General features: G+C 43.1%; 1 protein-coding gene across 4 annotated transcripts in view; it reads left to right on the top strand.

The window, feature by feature from the left end:
* Nucleotides 1–27,498, top strand: part of CDK5RAP2 (CDK5 regulatory subunit associated protein 2) — a 175,253-nt gene that overhangs the window by 68,293 nt on the left and 79,462 nt on the right. For 2 of the 4 annotated variants that reach the window (XM_058523895.1, XM_058523892.1), the window contains exons 13-17: nt 9,408–9,578; nt 13,208–13,351; nt 20,797–20,838; nt 21,034–21,131; nt 26,175–26,305. In XM_058523895.1, the coding sequence (XP_058379878.1) occupies nt 9,408–9,578; nt 13,208–13,351; nt 20,797–20,838; nt 21,034–21,131; nt 26,175–26,305 (586 nt within the window). The remainder of the gene's footprint in view (nt 1–9,407; nt 9,579–13,207; nt 13,352–20,796; nt 20,839–21,033; nt 21,132–26,174; nt 26,306–27,498) is intronic. The other 2 variants (XM_058523896.1, XM_058523894.1) reach the window with 1 other exon arrangement.

The raw sequence follows: 27,498 nt of genomic DNA, 5'->3' as shown, positions 1-27,498 counted from the left end.
CTTATAATAAGAGAAATGGTTTATATTCTTTGGTGTCCTGACTTTCCCTGAGACTCTGATTTATGTTGAGGGTCCTCTACCCCCAAAAATGTACACATGCACTAATTTGCATGGGCTCCCAGGGGCCCATTCGGTGGACCTCAGGTTAAGAACCCCTAATCTTGAGGAATGACAAAACTACATGTCTTTGTGGGATTCCAGAATAGGTCATTTCATGTTGTCAACTCTGCTAGGTTGGGGGACGTGGAAGCAATGTGGCACAACATTAGTAGCCTTTGTCGCTTAAAGCGTGTGAGAAGTTCTTAACCTAGGCAGCTGAATGAAAATTTTATCAGCAAATGAAATGGAGAATGGAATAAATTATTGCTGAACACACATATGCATTAGAACTGAACCAGACATCAAAATATGGGTCTGATAGATGTTTGTATAAAGGAGGGAACTGAATCTGGGAATTGACGTAAGTGGACCTGTAATTACTGTGCACATGAACAGTGCACGCTCTTTACTTAGCACAATACGTAAACATTTTAAAATTAAAAAGTAGGCATGATCTTTCCAGGATAGCAGGCAAATTTATTCTGAATTTAAAGGTGTACCTAATGGCTTAACACAAGATTTTATGTTTTTCCCACCAGTTTTTAGGGGGAGGTTTCTAAAAGCAAGTGTCAGATGACTGTTAAGTGGATTGGGATCATTGCAAAAGAAGTCCAAAGCCTTGTCATAGTGTGGACGTGAACTGAGAGGCTTGGAATCAGAAGCCTGGAATTAGACAGGTGCTGTCCTTTAGTGACTGATCTGGGGTAAATTACTTTAACTGTGTGAGCCTGTTTCCTCATTCATAAAGTGGGAGCAATCCCACCTACCTCATCCATCCATCCCTCCGTCCATCTATCCATCCATCCATCCATCCATCCATCCATCCATCCATCCATCCATCCATCCAACAGATGTTTGTTGAGTGCTGTTCTGGTTATCCATTACTACCTAACAAATTACCTCAAGACTTGGTATCTTAAAACAATAATCATTTGATTATATCTCATGATTTTTGTGGGTCAAGGATTTGGGCAGGGCTCAGCTGGGTGATTTTCTGCTCTACATGGCCCAGGTCACTCTTTGTGTTCAGGTGGTGGATGGGCTGGTCTGGAGCGTCCGTGAATCTTCACTCACATGTCTGGTGCCTTTTGGGGGATGGCTGGAAAGCTAAGCAGAGCTGGGCTTGTCAACTGGAGCACCTGGGTGTGGCCTCACCCACATGGCAGCGTTAGGGAAGCTGTGCTTCTTAGATGGTGACTCAAGGCTCCCAGAGAGAGTGTTCCAAGGGAGAGGAGTTGGAAGCCACTGGTTTCTTAAAGCCTGGGCCCAGAAACTGGCACAGTGTCACTTCTGCTACATTCTGTTTGTCGCAGTAGTCGCTGTACTGCCCAGATTGAATAGGAGGGGACACAAACTCCACACCTCTTGAGGGGAAGAAGGTCAGAGAATTTATGGCTATCTTTATTTTGCCATGAGTGCCTACTGTGTGCCAGGTACCATTCTAGGTGCGGGAGGTGAAGCAAACAAAATATGCAACAATCCCTGTCCTCGTGGGGCTTTGCCGTCTGTTGGGGGAGACTATAAAAAGAATACATGTATAAATTAGATAGTGTATCAGGAGATGCTGTAAGGAAGAATGATGAAGGGAAGGAATATGGAGAGTGAGGTTGTGGCAGGGCTAGTGGTGGTGACTTTAGGTGGGATGGTCAGGGCAGACTGGACTGAGAAGGTGACATTGGGCACAGACTTGATGGAAGTGAGGGAGCAGCCTTCAGGCACTTTCCAGGCAGAGAGAGCAGCAAGCATAAGGGTCTTGAGCTGGGAGTATACATGGTGCGAAGAAAAACAGCACGAAAGCCATGGTTGCCAGAGCAGAACAAGGTGAGGGAGAGCAGCGGGAGAAGAGGTCAGCGAGGTGGCAGGGGTCCAGGAGGAGTAGGCCTTGCAGCCATCGTGGGTTGTGAGGATTACGTAGGTTGATGTGAAGGTGCCGAGCACAGTGCCCGGAACAGGAGCCGGCATTTGACACGCAGTAGCTTTTATTACCAGTGGGACGGGATGTGGGAGCTGCTGCTCCTCTGCACTGGTGCGTGTGCTCATTCTGATTTGGAACAGCTTGTAAAACACAGTCAGGAAGGCAAAAGAGTCATGAAAGGGTTGAAAGGTAAAGCCTCGTATTGTACCTCTTCTCTAATAGCATTAGTAAGACAGATGGGCTTTGTCCTGGTGGCTTTTCTGATGTCGAGGGACGATGAGTTTGTGTGTATGTGTGTATGCACACTGTGGTGATTCTTGAGAGAGCAGCTTTTCATTAAGACCATCCTTGAAAATATTTTCATTAATGGCCCAAGACAATTTGCACAAGGGGAAATCCAAACAATAGTCAAATATATAGAAACATGGGCAATCAAAAACATGCAAATTCAAACCCTTGTGAAGAACCATTTCATACCAATTAAATTGGGAAATATCTAAGAAAATATCAGTGCTGTGAGGATATGGTGAAATAAAAAACTTAGACTTAGGTAGTGGCATTTTAGCCTCTGTCTTTTTGGAAGAAAGTTTCTAGAAACAATCCTGAAAACATGCTTATTGCCCTTTGGCATAGTAGTTTCACTCTTGGGAGTTTAGCCTAAGAAAACAAGTCAGAAGTTAGGAAAAAACCTGTTGTATGCACAGAGCTATTCTTTGCTGTATTATCTGTAAGAGCTAATGGTTGGAGACAGTGGGGAAATAGGTGAGTTATGATATACTCATTAAAATGGGTAAATATGCAGATTATGTGGTATCTTTCACTAAGCATCACCTAGTGACCACGTCTTGCCTTTCCCTTGGACTAGGAGGATGAGGACAGCCTAGTTGTAAGCTCAGGCATAGAAGCTCTGTACACCTTTCTCATCTCTGTAGTTTCTTTTTTTAATAACTATTTTCTTGATTTTATACTCTTAAACTTTGATTTTTAGTTGTTCTTTTTGTGTCATCATTGTTTAATTGGTGTATACTCTTTGTAGGTCATGGTGTAGTGGAATAAAGTAAAATGGGAAAATATCCAAACCAAAGTTAAAATTGTGTAAAAATTATGCCCACAGATGGACGAGGACTGAAAGGAATGTCTACAATTTGAAAATGGTTTAATTTGTTGGCATGACCGTATTGTGGGAGAATGTTTTTATTCTTTGACTTTAGAATTCAGTTAATCTTGCTTTAGTATTATTTGTATAATAAAAAAAAGTCTTCTTTCCTCCCTCTAGAATTGAATTTCTATTTACTCACATTTATAATTCATGGTAGGTTCTTGGTCCAGTTGTTTTGGATTAAAGGTTTACGGCAGTCTTATCATCATCTGTTTGCCCAAGAAAAAAATTAACATTTAATTTTTAAGTGGTTTCTTTGTTTCTTTTTAAAAATTGTTACTTTATAAATGTTTACCCCTCCCATTATGAATATAGTCTGTACTTAGTATAAAATATTTTAAATTGAGAAAAAACTGTAATTTTAAAAAATCATAATCACGTTTTGGCATTTCTTTCAGATTTTTAATCAGTGCTTTATTCTATTTATTTATTTATTTAATTTTTATTTTTCCCCCAAGGCCCCAGTAGATAGTTGTATGTCATAGTTGCACATCCTTCTAGTTGCTGTATGTGGGACACGGCCTCAGCATGGCCAGAGAAGCAGTGTGTCGGTGCGCGCCCGGGATCCGAACCCGGACCGCTAGCAGTGGAGCACACGCACATAACTGCTAAGCCACGGGGCCGCCCCTAGTGCTTTTTTTTAAAATTGCATATTATGGAAAATTTCACATACACACAAAAAGAGAGAGAATAGTACAGTGAACCTCTGTGTACTTGTCACCCAGCTTCAGCAAACTCATAGCCAACCTTGTTTCATTTGTATCCTCCCCCCAACTCCCTCTCTTTCAACGCTGAAGTATTTTGAGCAATTCCCAGATATTATTTCATCAGTTTTTCAGTATATTTTTTAAAAAATACCATTTTCACATCAAAAAGATTAATAATCTCTTATGTTACCACATAGCCAATTAATGTTTAGATTTCCCTGATTGTCTCATTTAAAAAGTTTTTTAAACAGTTTGTTCAAATCATGATCCAGACAAGGTATACACATTGCATTGATTGATATGTCTCTTTTTAAAAACTTTTTATTTTGAAATAATTTTATACATAGAAGAAAGATGCAAAAATAATACAGAGAGTTCCCATACATCCTTCAGTCCGCTTCCCCTAATGTTACCATCTTACATAACCGTAGTACACTCGTCAGAACCAGGAAATTAGCACTGATAATACTATCATCTACAGACTGTGTTTGAATTTTGCTGGTTTTCCCAATAATGCCCCTTTTCTGGTCCAGGATCCAATCCAGGATCCCCATTGCCTTTAACTGTCAGGTTTCTTTAGTCTCATCTTATTTGGGGCAGTTGCTCAGTCTTTGTCCTTCATGAACTTGACTCCTTTGAAGAGTACTGGTCAGTTATTTTGTAAACGTCCCTCAATTTGGGCTTGTCTGTTGTTTCTCTCATGATTAGATTGAAGTTATACATTTTTGGAAAAATAGCACAGATGTGATGTGCTCTTCTCAATGTGTCATATCTGGAGGTGCATAATGTCAACCTGTCTTATTACTGGTGAGGTTAGTGTTGGTCACTTGGTTAAGGTTGGGGGGGGTCTTCTGGGTTTTTCTACAATAAAGTTACAATGTTTTCCATTTGTGATAAGTATTTTGTGGGCAGATACTTTGAGACTATGTAAATATATTGTTTCTCATTGTATTTTCAAGAATCTTAGTATCCATTGATGATTCTTACCTACAACAGTTATTTCTGTTGTGTTTGCCTAATGGTGATTTTTCTATTTCCGTGATTTCTTCTATACTTATTAGTTGTAATTCTACTGTAAGGAAGAGCTGTCCCTTCTCTTGCATTTCTTTATTATTTAGTTATTTATTTATATCAGTATGAACTCAGGGATATTTGTTTCAGTCTATAGGTTGTAAGCCATTACAGTCATGATTTATTTTATTGCTCAGACTGTCCCAGATTTGGCCATTGGGAGCTCCTTCAGATTGATTCATGTGCCTTTTCAACATGCCCCATCATTTTTTGAGGACTCCCTTACTTTCTAGGATCAAAGTTGTCCTGGACTTCTCTTGTATTTTCCCTACCACAGTCCTGGAGTCAACCGTCTCTCCAAGGATCCTTGATTTCTTTTATTGGAGAACGGTGGTTAGAAACCAAGATCTGAATGACAGGTGTCCTCATTGCTCCTGGGATATCATCACTTCTAGGCCTTGTCAGTGGGCAGAGCTTGGAAATATATGTATGCATGCTGACACATGCATACACACATCTATATTTCTGTGCCCAACTCTGTGTGTGTGTGTGTGCGCGCAGTATATGTAATAAGAAAGTTAGGGAAGGCTGTAATGAACTCTGTGGAATCAATATGAATTCATGAGTTCTCACTAACATTTCCTAACTTTCTTAATTATTATTTAATCCACAGGTTCTCTCTCCTTTTTTTTCCTTGTAAGTTATTTGTTCAGTAAGTTGGGTCATTTGTCTTTTACAGTTTTTTCACATTCTGGATTTTGCTGATTGTATTTCTGTAATGTCATTTAACTTGTTCTCTGCTGACTCTATTTCTAATAAATTGGTAGTTAGATAAGATACATGGTCAGGGCCGGCCCCGTGGCTTAGCGGTTAAGTGCGTGCGCTCCGCTACTGGTGGCCCGGGTTCAGATCCCGGGCGTGCACCGACGCACCGCTTGTCCGGCCATGCTGAGGCTGTGTCCCACGTACAGCAACTAGAAGGACGTGCAGCTAGGACATACAACTGTCTACTGGGGCTTTGGGGGGGGAAAAAAAAAGATACATGGTCAAATTCAGGTTTAATTTTTTGGCAAGGTTACGTCATAGGTGGTCATTTGTACTTCTGGCAGGAGGTACATAATATTTGATAGCCCCTGTGTTTGTGATATTACTCGCCATTGATGACTGTTTGCAAAATGGTGATAGTTTAATCTCATCATTCCTTCATGTATAGCTGAATACTTCTATAAAGAAAATCTTGTTTTTCATCATCTATTTAGTTACCCTGGGTGCAGTTCATACAGGAAAGACAAAATAAGAACTTACTAGAATTCTCCAAATGACTGTATTAGTTTCCTATTGCTGCTGTAAAAAATTAGCATGAACTTTTGGCTTAACATCACAAATTTATTTTATAGTTCTGGAAGTCAGAAGTCTGAAATGGGTCTTACTGGGCCAAAATCTAGGTGTCAGCAGTGTTGCATTCCTTCTGAAGGTTTGGGGGAAGATCCATTTCCTTGCCTCTTCCAGCATCTAGAGGCCACCTTCATTTCTAGACCCGTGGCCCCCTTCCATCTTCAAAGCCAGCAATGGCTGGTGGAGTCTTTTTCGTGCTTCTCTCTTCCACTTTTGAGGGTCTTTGTGATTATATTGGAGCTACCTGGTTAATCTCTGTATTTTAAAGTCAGCTAATTAGCAACTTTAATTCCATCTGCAACTTCTGTTACCCTTTGCCATGTAATTTAGCATATTCACAGATTCTGGGGATTAGGATACAAACATCTTTGGGGGGCCATTATTCTGCCTATCACAGTGACCAGAGGTTTTTTTTTTTAATATCATTATGAACTCAGATGTTTGAAATTTTTTGATGTCTTTTAATTCATTGTTATTGTCCTTGATGTTTTAACTGTCCTATCTTTGGACTGTGGGAAAGCTTATTCAAGTTGATTCCTGAGTTCTTTGGACATGAACGTTGAGTCTTTGATAGCTTCCTTCCTTTCTGACGTAAGATGTCTGCACTCATATTGTTCATTCCTGCCCCAGGTCTGGAATCATCCATTCCTGTAAGGCAAACTTTAGTGTGCATCAGAATCATCTGGAGGGCTTATTAAAACACAGATTGATGACCTCTACCTGCCTTCTGAGTTTCTGATTTAATAGGTCTGGGCTGAGGCCCAGTAATGTGCATTTGCAGTTCCCAGGTGATGCTGGTAATGCTGTTCTAGGGACTGTGCTTTGAGAACCACTGCTTTGAAGAACCCTGTTTTTTTTTTTTTTTTTTTTTGTGGCAAGTGGTATTTTGAGACTACAGTCTGAACGCCAAGGAGGACACTGATTCTAGGCTTTTTCTGTAAAAGGAGGGAAATAAGAGAAAATGTAAGTTCATGTCGATACTTCCAATTCACATTTAGAATTACATATTTTATAATTTTATTTATTTATTTATTTTCCCCCAAAGCCCCAGTAGATAGTTGTATGTCATAGCTGCACATCCTTCTAGTTGCTGTATGTGGGACGCGGCCTCAGCATGGCCGGAGAAGCGGGGCGTCGGTGCGTGCTCGGGATCCGAACCCGGGCTGCCAGCAGCGGGATGCGTGCACTTAACCGCTAAGCCACGGGGCTGGCCCTAGAATTACATATTTTAACTTCTCTTGTTTTATGTTTATTTTCTCTTAGGCTTAAAGTCTTGGTTCTTATGATGTTAACAACTACTTATTTAATAAATATATGTGTACACAGTTTAAGAATAACAATACAAATATTATTTCTTTTTTTTTTTTTTACAGCCAAACCTTTTTTTTTTTTTTTTTTGTGAGGAAGATCAGCCCTGAGCTAACATCCATGCTAATCCTCCCCTTTTTGCTGAGGGGAGGATCCTCCTCCTCCTCCTTTTTTGCCCCTTTTTCTCCTCAAAGCCCCAAGTAGATAGTTGTACGTCATAGCTGCACATCCTTCTAGTTGCTGTATGTGGGACGCGGCCTCAGCATGGCCGGACAAGCGGTGCGTCGGTGCGCGCCCGGGATCCGAACCTGGGCCGCCAGTAGCGGAGCGCGTGCACTTAACCACTAAGCCACGGGGCCAGCCCCACAAATATTTCTTACGACACAATTACTAGAAACAGGGTAAGATCTTGTGCAGCAGTCCCTTTTGTCCTCGTAGAAAGATCCCACTAGGGATGGACAGATGACTCTGCTTTAAGTTATTGAAACAATTCCTCTTTGGTTAATCAATCAACTCGATACATAGATTCATCTTTTTTTTTGTCTGCTTTCAGTTTTATGAGATAATTATTTTATTTTAAAAATAATTATCTAAACATGTAAATGGTTTCAACATCATATCTATGAAATGAGTTCTGCTCTCTCCTACCTTGTTCTCTCTTTTTCCTTATAGGTAACCATTTAATTTATTTTATGGTTAAAAAAGTGACAATATGCTATATATACTTGTTTTTTCCCTCCTGGGTTCCCCCCTTCCCCCCTACACCTGAGCGATACAGTTGTCCCTTGGTATCTGAGGGGGATTGGTTCCAGGACCACCCCCATGGATACCAAAATCCACAGACGTTCAAGTCCCTTATATATATAAAATGGCTAGTACAATGAATACAGTTGGCCCTCCGTATCCGCAAAATTTGGATCTGTGGTTGTTTGGATCCATGGATGAGAAACCCTCAGATACGGAGGGGCTGACTGTATATTCTGTACTACTTTACGGGAATATATTTATAGAATCCTCATTTCCTTTCCTTTAAAGCTTCAGAGTGCTCCATCGTGAGAATGTACTGTAGTTTCTTCCTCTATTGGTGGACATTTGGGTTGTTTCCAGCCTTTTGCTATTATGAATAGTGCTTCATTATTACAAATAGTACCTATTTTGAGGTAGTTACAATTACACGGTTTACTGTTTGTTTTCTCTTTTTTCCTTAGCATTTTAACATGAGCAGTTTCTATGTAATTGTAAATGTCATTATTTAGTATAATGATCAAAAAGTCATTGTTTTTTCTGGTTATCAAAGTTATACAAACTTATTTAGAGATTTTTAGAAACTCAGAAAAATGAAAAAATAAAAAAATCAATTGAAAATCACCCATATCCCTCTACTTAGGTATACTAGGTTATATATTAGGTTATTATTTTGCTGTGTTCCCTTATAGCCTTAAGAATATTTTGTGTAAACATTTAGAAAACAATGCAGTTCAAATTATATAGTATCCTGGTTTGTTTTTACTCATAATTGTGTGTTTTTTTATACCATACTCTTTTTATAATTAATTCCCTCTTGTTGGATATTTAGTTTCTTTCTGGTTTTTCAGTATTGTATTGTGATAAATATTTATTCATGAAGCTTTGTCCAAATTTCAGAATATTCTTGGAGTTGGGTTTCATAAGACTTTAAAAGAGAAGGAAGTACACATTTGGTAAATACATCTATTAGCTTGCTCTCTTATAGCAGTAAGGTAAACAGGTGAGAGATTGTCACCTTGAAATTTTTTTGTCAAGTAAATTCCATTTTTTCTTTTTCTTCTGGCAGGACCTTAGAAATGAAGTAGAGAAATTACGCAATGAAGTGAAGGAAGGAGAGAAAGCAGTGGAGAATCGTTACAAGAGTCTCTTGAGTGAAAGTAATCAGAAATTGCACAGTCAAGAGCAAGTGATTAGACGTCTCACAGAAAGTGCCAGTCAAAAGGACTCGTTGCTTCAGGTACCATCACTTTTTTTCTTTTGTATTTAAATCTTTTGACTTGGCACAGGTTGTTTTTTTAAAAAACTCTTTTGCAGGAACATTTATATAAAAATAAGGCTGGCAGAAATGATCATAGTTTTCATTTTTTTACGTCATTTGGACCTCAGCCACCAGGGAGGTAAGTTTGGAGAAACAGAAGCTCATAGACGGGAAGGAACTTATCTTGGATCATGTGACTAGTAAATGGCAGCGATGATTCAGGCCTAGGCCTGTTTTGCTCAGCACCCAGCCCACCTCCTCACTGAGGAACTTCTTCTGGGAGTACTTGCTGCTCCTTATTCATGCCCTGCCCTCTCACTCCTCTGTACTTTCCCACTAACTATTCCTTTTTGTCTTAGAATGCCCTTCTTGTTTGATTGTGTAGTGAATTTTGGATTCAGCTCAGACTTATGAGTAACCATGATGGATTCAGCCTGGGTATTTAACTCTGCTTCCTACTGAAGCCTCATTAAGATGACAGTGAGGGAGTGAGAAGGTATAAACCCACAGGACTAGGAGAATGGGAGTGGGGCAGCAGCAGGGGGCTGTTTGGCTGGTAAGTGGATGGGCATGTGGTAACTACATAGGATCAGCTTTCTCTACTCTGCTGCATGCCTCTGGGATGAAAAGCCAACAAGAAGCAAGCTGAGTTATCCTACAGAATCCGGAAAGGCTCAGCACAGTGGAAATGGGAGATTTACCTGGAATGCCAGGCAGTTAGCAGGAGATGGGAGGTTTACTCTCTGGTGACCTTAAACCAGAGAAGCTCTGGCCTCGGGTTCACCAGGTGCAACTGAAAGCAGGAGGGGATCTCTTGAATAAAAACGAGGAGGGAGTGGAAGTGTGCATACCCAGCAGTGAGCCCTCTGAGGGGATAACAGGCTGAAAGATGCGGACAGTGGGGGGTCCTCCCACAAAACAGCTGAGTCCCCACCTGGTCATCTCACAGTGAGGCTGCCATGGGTCGGCCCTTTCCACACTCACAGAGCTTCTGAGCACTTTTATCCTTAAAAGTAGGTGGATGGCCTGAGTTCCTCAAACAGGAGAAAAGCATCTAAGAGGAAAGACAAAGGCCAAAACAGACAGAGCAGAGCTACACAGAGAACATAGAAATAGGGAGGATGAGAAGAAAACTAGGCAGCTTTTCAAAAAAACTCAACACCGTACCATCTTTAGATAAGACGTAAGATCAGGCTCTGATAAACAAGGTATTTGGAAAAGAAGAATGACCTATTGGAAATTGAAAGTATGATTACAGATATAAACAGTTTAATAGAAGAGTTAGAAAAGTTGGAAGATGACGTTGAGTAAGTCTTCCAGACAACAGAGTTAAGTGAACAAACAAATAAAAAGATGGGAAAATGGGAGAGAAAATATAAGAAAATTAGAGGCTTGATTCAGGAGCTCCAATATATGACTAATAAGACTTCTGGAAAGATAGAACAGGCAAAGCAGAGGGGAGGAAAATTTCAAAGTAATAGGAAAAAATTTACCAGAATGGAAAGACAGATATCTCTACATTGAAAGCGCCTGCTCTGTTTCTAGCACCATGAATGAAGAAAGACCTATACCCCAAGGCATGTCGTTGTGAAATTTCAGAACACAGGGATAAAGAGAAGATCTGGAGGCTTCCATAGCGAGGAAAATATAGGTCACATACAAAGGACTCAGACTTGAAATGACATCAGGGTTCTTAGCAGCACTGGAAGCCAGAAGACAGCCGAGCAGTGCTTTCAGACTTTTGAGGAAAAGTGATTTCCAATCCAGCATTTAGTACCCAGCCACGGTGTCAGCCAAGAGTGAGGGCAGATAAAGGCATTTTCAGACATTTGGTGCCTAAAATCTTCTGCCTCCTGTGTACTCTTTGCAGGAAACTCTGGGAGGATGATTCTGTACAAATGAAGAAGTAACCAAAAAAGAGAGAGACATGGGATCCATAAAGTAGGGAATTCATCTGGAATGTGAAGGGAAGTCCCAGGCTAACAGCTGAGCCACTGCTGTGGGAGCCCAGATTCCAGCTGTTGTGGGAGGGCTTCACTTGGGATTTCTCCAAGAAACTGAAATGGAACCTGTTATTTACCTGATGTGTCTGAGTCCATCTAGAGGGATTTTCAAAATCTTTCAGAGTTTGGAGATAAATTAAGTACATAATTTAGTTTTATGAACTAAGTAAACAAACAGAACAAAGCAATTGTTACTAATTCCAAGAAAAGCAAAGAATTGAACAGAAAGGAGGTGTAATCACGGAACACTGTATGGCTGAGCCGTGAACAGTGTTTGGGTGACCATAATAATGTAAATGCGGAATATTGATTTACCTAAAATTTGGGTGTAAATATCAGGAAAAATGTTGGGGCCCAGATGATGTAAGAGCTAAATCCTTAAACTTCTATGATAGGATCCAATAGATAAAATCTAACCTTAAGAAATCAAGAAATGTGAGAGTAGGAATATATATAGAAACATGGAAGTAAATAGCAGAAGAAATAGCTAGAAGAGTTGAACGTTGTTTTTTTCTGGGAGTGGGACTCAGAGGTGAGAAATGGAGAGGTAGAGGGCTGCAATTTTCCATGTAAGCCTTCCAGTACTATTTGACTGTTAAGCAATGTGTATGTATAATTGGACTTTTAAAAAATAAAAATGAAAAGTGTAACTCAAGCACAAACTGTGTTATGGCAATTCTAGAAATTCCGTGTTGGTTATTTGATTTGTAGTTCTTCCTATTACACTTCAGTGGATTTTATAAAGAATTGCCTCTGCTTCTTTCTTGTATTCACCTAATTTCATATAAAAGTTTGATGTGGTGAATTAATTCTGATAGGTACTTAGGAATAAGATGTGGTTCTCGCCCTTTAATTCCGACAGAGAGTGGACAGAACCCTGGTTCAAGAGTTACCAGGTTTTAAATAGGTGAGTTAAGTATAGATTCTATGCTTGAACTTGGCCAAAAGACCAGAGAGATGGTCTCCAGTTCTGTCGTGTTGTTGGATGTCAGATCTTCTGAAGGAGTCAGTGAGGGGACTTTATTGTGTGTCATCATGAGGGAACCTTTCATATGTGACCAGATGCCAAAGCAGTGTTTGCAGTCTTGCCTTTTTCTTCGTGTAAGTCAAATCTCCTCGTGGATATGGAAGGTTCAAGTTTTGTTAAATTCGTAATGTTTCCAGAGAGACTAGACTTTGTTGGGTTGCAATACAGAACCCCTCTAATCACCGCAGTAACCCTGTAGGATAGGAAACAGATCCAGAGGTCACGCCTTGGCCAAGGGGAACCCAAGATTGGAACCTGGTCCTGGGGGACCAGAGCCTGAGCTTTGTCCTCTCTCCTCGCTGGGCGACCATCACAGTGGTGAGAAGGAAGGTTTGTAATGACTGCCACCCTCCTTGCCTAAGTCATGTCACTGTGCTGCTCTTCTGCTGGTTGTAATAACACACAAATGGAGTTGCATTAGAGTTTTGTAATTGCCTAATATTTTGGGATGGTGGGAATTATTTGACATATGGGTATTGTGAAGAAAAAATAAAATATTTTCCATGAAGAGTTTGGGACAACCTCTTAATATTATTTTCCCGATGAAAACGTCCTTATGATTTGTTTTGTTTCCTTAGAAATTCGATGAAAAAGATTTGGAAGCAATACAGCAGAACCGTTATTTAATGACTACGGAGGATCTCAAGTTCAGGAATGAAAACTTAATAACAGAAAAGTGCTCTTCTCAACAGTCACCAGGCAGCAAAATCATCTTCTCTGAGGTAAGCTTGACTGAAATTGGACATTCATACGCGAATTCATATTCTTTTCTGACACATATTTGATAACTTCTTTGATCTTGAGATCCTCCAATGACTTCTTGCTGATAATTGAGCTTACAACAGGTAGGAGGAGGGGTTCTTAGTCTATCTCCTTCAGCTGAGCGTTAGTATTTGCATTTGAAACTGAGAAATCACAGCTCCTTAAAAGACGAGCCTCATATTTGCTTTCCCAGAGTTCACCTCTCCAAAAGATGTAATCTCAAGTGTTAAGAAAGTTTTTCTGTTCAAAGACTCACAAAAAATGGCACAGCAGGTCTTTTCTGATCTGTCCCCAGCTATCTTTCCATTCTCATTTTCTTTTGTCCCCATCTTCTCTCAACATCAGCTAACTTCTTGCAGGTTCCTGAAAATGCCATGTTTGTACCTCTTGGTGCCTTTGCACATGCTGTTCCATCTGCCTGGAATGACTTTTCCCTCCTTGTTTACATCCCTAAAGGTGCCACTCTAGTGTCACCTTTCTGTGGCACCTTCCCTGATCCTGCTTAGTGGTGACATCTCCTCTTCCTCTCTGGGGCACAGCACTTTGCACGCCTATCCATCGAAACACTAAGTCCTTATGTTGACACTGTAGAATCCACCTTTCTGCTTCCCGCCCCTTGAGCTCCTGTGCACCATGGGCTGGTACCTCAGGGGTAGGAACTGGTGTTCATGCTAAATCCGGAAGCCTAGCCCAGTGCCTGGTTCAATAAATGTTTGTTGAGTGAATAAATGATTATGTTGGATTGTGAGAGATGCATACAGATTGTTCTGACCCCCACCTTGCATATATTGCAACTAGGCAGCCAGATATGGGAAAGGAAAGGAGTTCACTGTAGCCCAAGTTTTTCTTTTTTTTTAAACCTGGCTTTAATTAAGTTCATACATTGAGAAGACAGAGAACTCTTACGCAAATTAGTTCTCTGATGAATGGCTCTGATCATGACTTGTGGTTTTGTGAAAGGTGATTCTCAAAATAATTAACAACTGGTACAGCACTGGCACAGCCGTCAGAACAGACTCGAGTGGTAGGGCTGGAGTGGGGTCCTGGGAGGCCTGCTCTGGTGCCAGGCACCAACCCTGTAGTTATTGGATCTTGGAGAGGTCCCTAGGGGTCCGTGGGGAGGGGCTAGGGCAGCAGAGGTGGTTGGGGTGGATGGATCAGGGGTTATTTTCCAACTAGTATAGAAGTATTTCAGTATTTTAGCAACCAGTACTAGCCATCACACTGTGTATCAGCTCAGTATCAGCCCTGATCCGGAAGGCATCACTGGCTGGACGCTGCGAGCTCTTTCTTAACTTGGACTGTTTGTGGTTTTGCATTTTGCTGTTTCTCTTGAATCGGAGTGTCAGCATGGACCAGTGGAGCCCTTGGGCTGGGCCAGAAGTCTGGAAGCCTGGATTTCTCTCCTGGTTCTGTCACTTCACTTGAGTGACCTCAGGCAGGTCCGATAATTAAATCTCAGAAGGCTAATATTTTGTGAGTCTAACTTGCATATAGTTGCTTGATTTTGTCCAAATTTAGTTGTGCGTTACGATGCACAGTAACCTGTAATAAGGCACAGTCTGTTTTGAAACAAGTTATCAGCCTGACAGATATTTCGGATGGACACATCTTCACTAATTTGAATATATTTAGTTAAACTGTGCCGTTTTGAATCACGTTTTAGTCATGTAAAAAATGTCTAAATGTTGAACAAAATGTTTATAAATTTATTAAACAGGCTGACTATTTTAAAATTTAATCTCACTGGTTTGCTCCTCTGCACCACTTCCTTTTTAGTTTCTTGTACCGGGAGATGTCTGTACTTGATATAACCACAAATATAAAATTATTTCATTTTCGGTTGTATTTAGATCTTGGTGATGTTTAATTTACTGTGCAAAATATCTAAGTATTTTAGCAGACGTTTTAATTCTGTTCTGCAAGACTAATTGAAAATTGTTGATAAAGAATTGTAAATTATCATTTAGGGATTGTTAATTTCTAGGTGTTAGTTTAAAGAAATCCCAACTGTTGCAGCCTACAGTTCCCCACCCGCCTCCCCCCGAGAAAGGTGTACTTTTCAGATTGTAGTTCTTTCTCTGTAGAAAATGTGGATTTCTTCTGCTGTGCCCTTGGCCATTTTGTATTGATGTAGGGTTTATCGTCTGCCCATTTCTACAAAGAACTGGAGGCTGTGATGAAGTCTCCATTGACTCTGGGCAATCTGTTTTCCTTCTCATCATTGTGTGATCCTGAGAATTAACGCTGGTTGATCAGGGAATTGAAGAACAGAGAGTAAAACACACCGACTGTATTTAACTTGCTGCAGCCAGAGATTTATAGCTTGGCTATTGACATGGTCGGGACATCGCTGCTGAATTTCTTGAGTATTGAAATAAATGTCTTTGTTGCAGAGCTGTGACACAGCTCCTGAAATAGACACCATCTATCTACCAGGCCACTAAATTGCTGTGATTACCAAGAAGTGAGCTATTAAGCTTTCTCTTTACATATCTGCTGCCTCTTCAGATTGTGGTTTGCACATTACGTGTGTTTCCTTCAAGTCGTTAAGGAAACTATGGTAGAGTAGAAAACGCCCCGGCTTTGGTGCATGTTGGTTCTGCTGCTTCTTAGCTCTGTGACCTTGGGCAGGTCACTTAATCTCTCTGAAACTCACCTTCCTAATCTGTAAAGTGAGGAATTACATGCTTAACTCCTGAGAGGATTAGCAATAATGTAAGTGTATTAGTTAAGGTTCTTTTGGTTGTAAGCTATAGAATCTAACATTGAGTAGTTTGAGCAAAACAACAACAATGAAAGGGAGTATTCATTGGGAACGGACTGGAGCCTCACAGATGCCAAGGGAGAGTTGAGTAGCCATGCCTTGGGGATGGTGAAACCGTGGCAGCTCCACGTACAACAGAAGGTGTAGACTCTAGCGCTCTTGACGTGACTCACATCCAGTGACTCCTGGACTTCTGGTGTCTCAGTTTAAATCTCTGAATCCTGGGGGAGGATCGTACTGGCTTAGTGAGGGTGCAGGGGCTGGCTCTCAGAGGAGGGAGGGGTCTTCCAGGGACTTGCCAGTTCTCAGATGAGGCAGGGAAATGGTGGTGAGCTGGGTGGTCATTCCAAGGGGTGTGGAGAACAGACTGCAGAGTTGGCCACAGTAGATGTGTGGCAGTCATAAGTCTTCTCTGGGATGAGCAGGCTCCTGTCTGGGGTGTTTCTTGTTTGGAGGGGCAGGGTGGGGGGTGGGGGCAAGGAGTTGGTTGCTCCTGCTGAATAGGTGCTTCTCATACTCCCCTCTGGGCAGCCTGGCCCTCTGCCTCTGTGCCCAGGACATCCAGTGGTTTGTCAGCTCTGCTGGGGGAGCCAAATGACTTCATTCTAATGGGGCATGATTCAAGGCAAGGGAATAGGTGATTGATGAAATGGGACCCAAATGGCTCTGAAGAGTTCATTTATTTAACATGGGTGAGCAATTTGCTTCTAGGAAGACGTTGACTCACTCTGACTTCCATTATGCAAAATATCCACAGGAATCTCTGCTCTTAAGATTCATATCTGTCCCTGTGTTCCTTCTTACTTATTTAATCAGCTCAGCAAGTATTTGTGGCAGCATTTGATCTGTGCCAGGCACTGTGCCTGGCTCAGGGTGCTGCTGCCCAAAAGGAGCCCTCAGACCTGTGTACAGGTGGTTAGGAACGCCAACTCCTGGGTGCAGGGGGACCATGGTGCCGGGGGGGCTGGAAGAGGGCCTTTCTCTCAGTCAGGGCAGGCTTCCTGGGGAGAGTTTGGCCTGAGCAGATCCTATAAGGTGCCCTGGAGTGTGTCAGTGGAGAGGGGCGACTGGTGGAAAGTGGTCTCCAAAGAGGAGGGTGGAGTTTCTCTTGGAGCTCAGGGGCAGGGGTTTCCAGTTCCCCGGAGATGGAAGGGCCGAGGAAAGGAAGGGGAGGTGGTCAGCTGGCAGGTGGAGGGGCCCCTGAGGAGAGCAGTGCCCTGAAAGACGTGCTGAAGCTTAGGAATAGCTGCCGGAAAGAAGAAGAGAGGGGAGCTGAGCCGGGCCTCCCGGCCCTGACGTCACAGTGGGTCATCCTCTGGGGCTTAAAGCCTGGCCCACGGCGATCCGGTTAAGGTCCAGGTCCCCAGGGTCAGGATTGTTTCCCTGGGCACATTCTTTTCACACCTGGTGTCTGCTCCACCAGAAGTCCATGTTTGTTTATCTTTTTCCTAGCCCTTCTCGGTTGGCTTTGAAGTTACTTACCCAAGCACAAATTCTGACTGCCACTTATTAGCTGAATGGACTCAAACTTGTTACCTCTCCTCTCAAGAATCAGTTTCTTCATCTGGAAGATGAGAAGATTAATATACCTCCCCGGCTTGTTGTTGCAGTTAGAGATGATCTTTGTCAGGTAGCCAGCCTGGCACTGGAGCATAGGAACAGCAGTTATGGCTGACAGTTACCAAGTGTTCACTCCCTGCCGACGCCTGAGCTCACTGGCTTGTTGTGAGGAGTAAATGAGAAGATGCCCGGAAAGCACCTAGCGCAGTTGCTGACATACTGAGGACTCGATAGCCTCTTTGTCTTGATGTCCTGGTGAATTCTCCCCTAGTCTCTTCCCTGGGACCTTCTGTCTGCACATGTGTTGTGTACAGGTGGGAGCTGGGAGAGTCCCACATAACACTGTTCCTGTCCACAAAAGGGATTCGGGAGCTCCTTGTGCCAGTGACGTGTGGCGTGATTTACAAAAGGGCCCAACATGTCTAGCCGTCTGGGTGACTAGCTTATCATGACCAAACTGGTGGTTTTGTGTTTAAAACCCTTGATTGGCAGGTGGTGCCTTTGCCTAGTTTTCTTCATGGCTAGAAGCCTAGCAGGGTTCGCCTAGGTCAGGAGTTCAGAACCTTCTTTTGACCTCTGCAGGCCTTTGGGAATCCACCCTTCCAAAGATCTCTTCCCTGGAAAAATATTTAAATGCATAAAATATATGCATAGGATTATAAAGGAAACCAATTACTTTGAAATTCAGCTATCAAAATATCAAAAGATATGCTCTAGAAATGCTGCTTCTTTATTAGTGCATTAAATAACAAGATCTAGTGGTGAGTATAGTGACTGCTGTAGTTCTGAAGTAGTGATAAGAATAAATATTTTGAGATACCTGCAACATAGACAAAGTAACTTTCTTTTGATGGCAGAGTCACAGGAAAACACTGATACTACTCTACTTTGTAGCAAGGGCAGTGTTCCTTCAATTCATAATTGAAGGGAATGCTAAATTTCAGTTAGAGGTTAGTGGAAATGAAGATATGACTTTCACGTTCATGTTCACGCAGCCCCTGAATTTTAGTCAGGTTAAGAACCCCTGTCCCAGGTAGTATCTGGCCTTCAGGAGAAAGCCTACGTCAATGTGAAATACGGGGGCTGCTTGCAGCCTCGGTCTTCCCATTAACTGAGTGTCTGCCCCCAGCGTTTAGAGAGCATCTAGTCCATGCCAGGCACTGTGCTAGGTGTTCTGCACACATTCACTTTATTTATTTTAACATTTTCTTCTTATTTTGAAATAATTTCAAATTTATAGGCAAGTTACGGGAATAAAGGATTTTACTTTTCCTGAGCCATCTGAGAATAAGTTGTCCATGTGAAGCCCTGTCACCTCTGAATACTTTAGTGTGTATCTCCTATAAGCAGGGACATTCTCCTGTGTAACACGGCACAGCCTTCACAACCAGGGCATTAGCAGAGATTCCTCACTGCCGTCTAATCCTCAGACTCATTCCTGTTTCACCAGTTGTCCCACAACGCCCTTTGTAGCAGAAGGATCCAATTCAGGATCACACGCTGCATTTAATAATCTTGGTTCGGGGCCGGCCCAGTGGTTAAGTGGGCGTGCTCCGCTGCGGCGGCCCGGGGTTCACCGGTTTGGATCCCGGGTGCGCACCGATGCACCGCTTGTCAGGCCATGCTGTAGTGGCGTCCCATATAAAGTGGAGGCAGATAGGCACGGATGTTAGCCCAGGGCCAGTCTTCCTCAGCAAAAAGAGGAAGATTGTCAGATGTTAGCTCAGGGCCCATCTTCCTCACACACACAAAAAAATAGTCTTGGTTCTTTAGTCTTTAGGCTGGAACAGTTCTGCAGTCTTTCCTGGACTTGCATGGCCTTGGGAGTGCTCAGGCCAGTTATATTGTGGACTGTCCTTCAGTTTGGGTTTCTCTGATGTTTCTTGGTGACTGAATTCAGGCTGGGCATCTTCGGCAGGAGTATCACAGGAGCGACACCGTGTTCCCTCATTGTGGCCTGTCCAGCGGGACACCATTTAGATTTGTCCGTTACTGGCCGTGCTGACTTGATAACTTGATGAAGGTGGGGTCTGCCAGGTGTCTTGACTATGTAGTTACTTTTTTTTCCTTTGTAATTAGTAAGTACTTGGGGGAAGGTGTTTGAGTCTGTCAATATCCTGATCTTCTTCAAACTTTCACCCACTAGTTTTAGCATCCCTTTATGTTTCTTGGCCAAATTATTTATTACCATGATGATTGGCAAATGGTGATTTTTCTATTCCCTCATTCTTTCTATATTTATTAGTTGTTGTTCTGCTTTAAAGAAAAGCCCATTCTTCCCATTTATTCATGTCAGTATGGACTCATGAATTCCTATTTTATGCAGTAGGTTATAATCTGTTACTATTGTTATTTATTTTGATGCTCAAATTGTCCCAGGTTTGACCTTTCCAAACTGGCTCCTATGTGCTTTTGACAACACCCCATCATTATTTAAGTGCTACCTCATTTTCCAGCCCGAGAAAAGGCTGTAGACATATCTTGTATTGTCCTTGATTCTCCTTGCCCCAGTACTGAATTGGCCATTTCTCCCGGGATCCCTGGTTCCCCACAGTACACAGTTTAACTCTGATCTGCTTCATAACTCCATGAAGTGGTAGTTATTGTCTACCGTTTTACAGATAGAAATACGAAGGCTGCAGTAAGTAACTTCCCGAGGTCCCAGAACTGGTAAGTGGCAGAGCCAAAATTTGGACTTTTAAAAAAGTTTCACATTTGTGAATGCCGATTCACAAAATTACATCCCCACTTCATAAATGAGGAGACTGAATCTCATAGAGGTTTGCTGGGCTAGTTACCTCAGGTCACACAGCTAGTAAGTGGGAGAGATCCACCTCAGATCCCTTTATCATCACTCTGTTTAGGGTGCCTTTAAACCTGACTCACTTAACTTCTATTTTATTGTAAGTCCCTTGTCCCTAATAAGTGTCAGATTTTGGTTTATGAATTTCTTTTTTTGGAGCAAGAACAAGTGTGGAAGGGCATTCTTTGTAGTGTTGTGAAAACGATAATCAGCAGCTCTGAGGGGTGGCCGTTTCATGATGGGCAGATTGGGTAACAGTTATGATTCCTTTACAGCAACTCCTTAGTGTTGGAAGCACAGCTCAGCTTTGTTCCGAGGTAAGTGATGGACAGCCCTTCCCCACTCCTCCTGCAGGTGGTGCTCTCTGACTGTGGCCTGATCCAGAGCCCGGCACAGGGGATCACCTTCGTTTGGATTTAAAAACCAGAACTATCCACATATGTTTGCATAATGTAAGGAGGTGCTCTTTTAAAATTCTTCCCTTAATGTCAGATGCCCATTGTTGTTTCCAGGAAAAGCAACAATTAGACTATGAAGAGCTGATTCAGGTCTTAAAGAAAGAGCGGGACATCTATACCCATCTGGTAAAATCTCTGCAGGACTCAGACAGGTAAGAACTTCTCCTTGGACATCACACACATGTGAATGCACATGTCTGCACACACACACGTTTTGAATAAATGCTGGTAGTCTCTGAGGCAGCAGAGCCCTCCCAGTTTGCTTAGGAAGCTTGAAGTGCCTGGATGGTGAGTGCCCTATTTAAGTCATATATACCTATTTTCTGTGGAGGGTTGTCTGATTTTTGGCAATGAACTTAGGATAAAAATATCATAATAATTATTCAGATTTTTATAATACTTTATTATAGATTTAGAAAGTGCTTCCTTGTGTATTATCTCATATGATCCTCACAGCTGTTCTGTGAGGTAAATAATATTGTTATCCCTGTTTTCCATAAGGCCGTGAAAACTAAGAGAGGTTAAGTGACTTGTCCAAAGTCACACAGGTGGTGGGTGACAGAACCCTGGGACTCAAACATGTCTCTATGTCTTGGAGTGACGTGTGTCTTTAAGGAATTATTGAAGTGATTTGGCGCCAGTGAGTTGTGGGGAGGAGCGCTGATTATAGGCTAGTGGTCTTGTTCTAGCCCCAGCTCTGTGTCCACAGGCAGGTGGCCCGCTCTGGAAATACAGGGTTGGCCTCAGCGATTTCTTGTATTAAGAAATCATCTCTCTACATGTTGGGATAGTTACAGGTGAAAGGATGTGATCTCTGCGGTTCATTTCAAAGCCATACAGAAGCAGAAGAGGTGGGCGGGGATGCTGAAAGAAGAAAATTGGCTATGGCTCCCTGATTGTTGGGCCTGGGGGTGGCCAGATGGGGAGGGGCCATTACATTAGTTTGTCTTCTTTTGTATATGTCTAAAATTTTCCCCTATAAAAAGTTAAAAAATATCCCTCCTCCCTCTTCCTGTCTATGCCCTTCCCTCTAGCCTTGTGAAGTCCTCATTGTTCCCTGGGCCATGTGTCTTCTGCCTCTGCCTTCCTGTGGGTTTCTGCACCCTCCTTTGTCTCCTGCTTGTCCTTGAGAATTCATCTTGAGGGTTGTCAGGAGGCCCAAGCTAACCCCCAGAACAGTTTCTCCCTGTTTTTCTGCTCTCACAATGCCCTTCTCACCTTTATGTACATGTCTGGTCCTGACCTGCCTCCTCCTCTGGCCTGGGAGCTCTCCCAGGGCAGGGGTCCTGTCTTTCTTGTCCTTTCCCCAGTGCCTCTCCCAGGGGCTGGTATGGAGCAGGCTCTCGGGAAGTGGTCAGTGGGTGAGTACCCCTACACCTTGTAAGTTATGAGATAATTTTCAGATTTTAAAATCTGAGATGAGTTAAGAGAAAATAAAAACATGCTGATGAAATTCTGGGAGTAGGCATCACTCTCTGAAAGTGAGCTTTTTCTAGAAGCCTCAGCTGCTAGTCATTTTCCTTGGGAGGGGCATTGAGTAATGCTGGGAAACTCCAAGGGGGAATGGGCGAAGTGAGCTTAGTTGTGCAGCTTCTCCGGGTTGGAGCAGATTTGATTCTGGGCACTGAGCAGCCCTGTGGGTGGATACGGATGCTGTCAAGCCTCCCCAGCATCATGGATGGCTCTGAGTTGCATAGGCTCTTTCTTAATGAATAAAAACGTGGGATGGGACCAAGGCAGATCAGGGCCGTGACTGATAGGGGTGCTTAAAAGGTTTCCTGTTCATCTTCAGAATTGAAATATGTTTAGAGTGAGACAGACCTGGGTCCAAATCCCAGCTCTGCCATCCAGCAGCTCTGAGCTCTTGGGTAAGTCACTTTTCACTCAGCCCCAGTGTATGTGTTTTTACAATTGAGATTGACCTGCTCACCTACCTGTCTACCTAACCTACCTTACAGGGTTGTTTTGAAACAAGAGATGATAGTGTGTAAAGTCCTAATTCTGCTGGCACATAGTAAGCACTCAATAAATTGTAACACTTATTAAGAATAACAACGACATGCAAAGCTTCCGTATGCCTCAGTATCCCAGTAACCATAAACTCAGCTTGTAGGGGGTTTTGAGTCCTCAGATCTTGCCATATCCAGAGGGCAGAACGGTGGGCTAAGGCCGGTGGAGCCCCCTTTGGTAACTCCAGCATTGCTCGCTCTCTGGAAAATGGCAATAAAGGTGGATGACTCTGGGGACATATGATGGACTTGTTCTTACAACTGGAAAGGGAGGGCAGGGAGGAAGGAAGCCAATCACGGGCAGCCCTGTGCGTGGTCCTTTCCCCTTTACTGTCTATTCCTCACAGCGACACTTAGAATTCTGTCAGTGGCTTTGTCTCCATATTACGGAAGTGGAAACCTGCTGTCGGAGATGTTAAGGGTATTACCCATGCTTTTACAGTTAGGAAGTGTCAGAGCTCAGATCTCCCTGGCTCCCGAGCCTAGGCCCTGACTGAGGCATCTCCCGTCTTGGGGACTAGTACAGTTTACACTTCCCTGTAGCTCAGAGTTTCTCAGCCTTGGCACTGTTGGGATTTGCGGCTAGGGAATTTTTTGTCTTGAGGGGCCATCCTGTGCATTGTAGGGTGTTTAGCAACATCACTGGCTTTTACTGCTACATGCCTCTAGTACCCTCCCCCTCCCCAGCTGTGACAACCAACAAGGTCTCCAGATATTGCCACATGTCCCCTGGGGGGTTAAATCATCTCCAGATGAGAGTCACTGCTTTAACTCATGAAATCAGCAAGTTTGGCTTATAAATACCATCTTTTGTCTGGGAGTTGTTAGGATATGCGGAGAGAAGGAAATAATGTTTGTTGAGCACCTGTATGTGTTAGGCACTATGCTAAGCTCTTTCCCAAGTAACATCACATTTAATCCTCAAAGCAATCTTGAAGGAAAGGTGTTACCCCATTTTAAAGGTGAGGATATCCAGGCTAGAGCAGTTTAACTGACTCGCCCGAGGTCGTGGAGCTAGTTAGTGGTGGTGTGCCATGTGGAGCTTGGATCTCTGACTCCTCCTTTTTGCCTCCCCCCGTGCATTCCGGAAAGAGGAAGGCACAAGGCTTTCGTTTCTTTCTGAGTGAAGCACCTTTTGTTCCACCAACTCCTCACTCCTTGCAGAGATTCTGGAGTTGGGGAAACATAACTGACAGACACAGGAGCAGCAGCTGTGTACTTTTCACCCTGTCAGGAAATGGAAGCGGGAGGGAAGCAGTTAGCTCTCCCAGCCCTAATTGCAGGAGCTTTGCTCAGACAACCTCTTTTTTTCCCTGGTTAAATGTCTCTGCAGCACGACCGCATCCAAGTGAGTGCTGTGCTGTGACACCTCCGTGAGGTTTTCCATCAGCCTTACAAATTGATCATTATGATTGTCTCGAAATGGAACTAGGTACAGGTTGCTGGTAGGGCCCATTCCCTTGCAAGGAGACTGCTTCACAATGAGCCATCTTCAAAGCAGCGAGCATAGAAAATCTTCAGACATAATAGTTTATTTTCCTTCCAAAATATGTTGATTTATGTGTGCAGTTCGATGGACGGAGCTGGAAGAAGTCTTGGAAGGAGGAGTAGGGCTTGAGTGTGTAGCACACTATTCAGAGCAATAGCTCCTAACCATTTCGGGGCTGTGGACTCCTTATGAAAAATATGATGAAAGCTATGGGCCAGCTCCCTGGAAAAATCCACTTATTCGTAAATTTTTACAGACAGTTTCAAGGTGTTGATGGACCCTCTTAAGGAGCCATAGGTCAGACGCTGGGTGGAGAGTGATGTATTTCTCAGTGTTTGAAGAAGGAGGCTTCCTGATTGGTTAGTCTGTGTTGAAAAATGTTCCTGTACTTTGACCCAGAAATGGGCACTGCTGGGAATCCGTCTCAAGAAACTAACCCGAGTGTGAAACAAGGCTTCAGGCACCGAGATGTTCAGTGAAACATTATGTTCTTCAGGTGTCGGCTGGGGTCCCTGTTCCTCTGAGAGCTGGCTGTGATGGTTGACATCACTGCCACGTGCACATCAGTAGGAGTCCAGAGCCTTCTTGTGGATCTGCACCCACCAGTTCAGCAGCCACTAGCCATGTGACTATTTAAATTTAAATTAAAAAAAATTAAGCATTCAGTTCCCCAGTACATTGGCCGTATTTCAGATGTTTAGTGGGCACATTTAGCTAGTGGCTGCCATATTAGATAGCGCAGATGCAGAACATGTCCATCATGGAGAAAGTTCTGTTGGGCAGTACGCCCCAAGATGAATGCAGATTCTGGGAGGTTTGTGTTTTCATGGCCTCTTCTGAGTTCTTAGTTGCTGATTCATGCAAGCTCTCTGTGTAGCTCAGCGCTGTATCATAGTGACCCAGATGAAACTTGACATCCCCTCCCAAAATAAAAATCTGCTCTGCTGTATATTTGAGATCGGCTCACTCATCACAGTGGGGTTCTGTTGGCCCCTCAGTTGGTCCTCCCTTCCCTCTTATTAGTGACTCACTCTTCCTTTCTTTATTCTCTTCCTTCCTGCCCCCCATCCTTACCCCTAGTACCACCTCTTTAGGAGTGACACACGGACATTCTCCCTTGTCTCCTTCTCTTCTGAAGCCTGGGTGCCAGGTGACGCCCAGGTTCTGGAGAGCCTCCCCTTCCACACCCAGGCCCTCACAAGGCGTTTTTCCAAACAGAGAAATATTCTGGCGAGTTAAACATTTCTACCTGGTTACATCTGTAGCAAAAACTTGGGAATGATCCAAATGTCCACTAGTAGGGATGAGTTAAAGTGGTGGAACAGTCACCTGATTTAATATTATATCATCACAAAAAATGAAGTTTGCAGATAGTTTCCAAAAATGTGGGGAAATATTTAAGTGAGGAATGCCCAATTTAGCATTGTACATCCAGCATGATTCAACATTGTAAAACTACTCAGGGAAAAAGATTGAGAGGAAATACAGCCTACCGTGTGTTAATTGGTAGTGGGTTCATGGTAATTTTAATTTTCTTTATACTTTTATATTTTAAATTTTCTATAATAAACATGTATTTACTTTTATAACCAGAAACACCACAAATGACTTAAAAATCAAAGGAAGGCTTGCTGGGTTTTGCATCTTTAAGCACAAATAGGTCTGTTTTACAATTTCTGGTGTCTTGTTTTACCAAGTATCAACAACCTGCAGGCTGAGTTAAACAGCGTTTCTGCCCTGCGGAAGCAGCTGGAGCGGGATGTGCTCTCATATCGGAATTTGCAAAAGACCCTGGAGGAGCAGATCAGCGAGATTCGGAGGCGGGAAGGTACACGCTCTCTTGTATGTATTGCCCTTTGGTATTTGCACTTGGAGGCCCTTGGCTGAACTTTAAGAGAGTCCTGAGACTTCAGTAGGAGATGAGGCACCCAAAAGATTTCATCTGGGGATCCTTTTTTGTGGTGACTATGTTGATGTTGGCTCTCCCAGTCTGTATCCATCTGGCTTTGGCCTTCATAGTAGAAGGGCCCAGCAAATTGTGTTAATTCTGCAGAGGGTCTGCTGCGGGATGCTTCGTTGCTACCTCTGCTATGGTCTGCATCATTTGATATTTCCAGCTCCAGATAACTTCGCAATCCCTTTGTCTGGTAAACAGCCCTCATCGCCCAAAGCATTTGGGCTCTGCCTACCACAGCACCCACTGCAGAGAGCCTGGACTGCACACACACATGGGGGTGAGGTTGCTGGTTCATGTTGAAACATTGCATTTAGCGGTGGATTCATTTAGGGAGGACTACAAAATGAGGGGCCTGTGGTCCTTGCATTGCTGTGCTCATCACAGTAATATTTGGCCCTCTCCCTTCCTTTCTGTATCTCTAGCCTGGTGCCTGGCCCGAATGGTCGAATATGGTAATCGCGGTGGTAGGTTTGACACGTCTTGAGCACCTACTATGTGCAAGGCACAGCACCTAGCACTTAACTTCTCATCCCTGATCCTGACATTCGTCCCATTAGGTAGAGTAGGTATTGACTTCATTTTACAGATGAAGAAACTGAGGCTCAGAGGTGGGGGTGATTTACCCAGATTTGGGCCAGCGCATCTTGCTTTGAAGTGTAGCTCTTCCTAGTGTATCAGGTATAGCAGCACCTACCCATGTGTGTTAAATGAGACCGTGTTTGTGGATGTGCCTCTCTCAGTAAATAGCCTGCCCTCCTCTGCGCCTTCTGCCCTATTACAGTGTGACCCGTGCTGCAGCGGAAGCTGACCCTTACGTCTGTGACCAGATTCTCTTGTCTTAGATCTGGCAGGCAGGTTCTGCACTTGGTGTGCTTGCTACCATGGCAGGCTCCGGGGCCAGTATGAGATACATCAGGCACTTTTATTTCCCTTGAGTTTGACCCTTGGGGGTCACATCTAATTTTCCTATATTCTTACCTAAACAGAATCACTTGCTCATTTAAACTGAAATCATCATTCGCTTGTACCACTCAGAATGGTTTCTAGGCACAACACTTGGTATG

The sequence above is a fragment of the Diceros bicornis genome, chromosome 28 (assembly GCF_020826845.1).
Source record: "Diceros bicornis minor isolate mBicDic1 chromosome 28, mDicBic1.mat.cur, whole genome shotgun sequence".
Taxonomy (NCBI): domain Eukaryota; kingdom Metazoa; phylum Chordata; class Mammalia; order Perissodactyla; family Rhinocerotidae; genus Diceros; species Diceros bicornis.
Note: the sequence above shows the minus strand (reverse complement) of the source record. Positions and strands in the feature narration are given on the sequence as shown.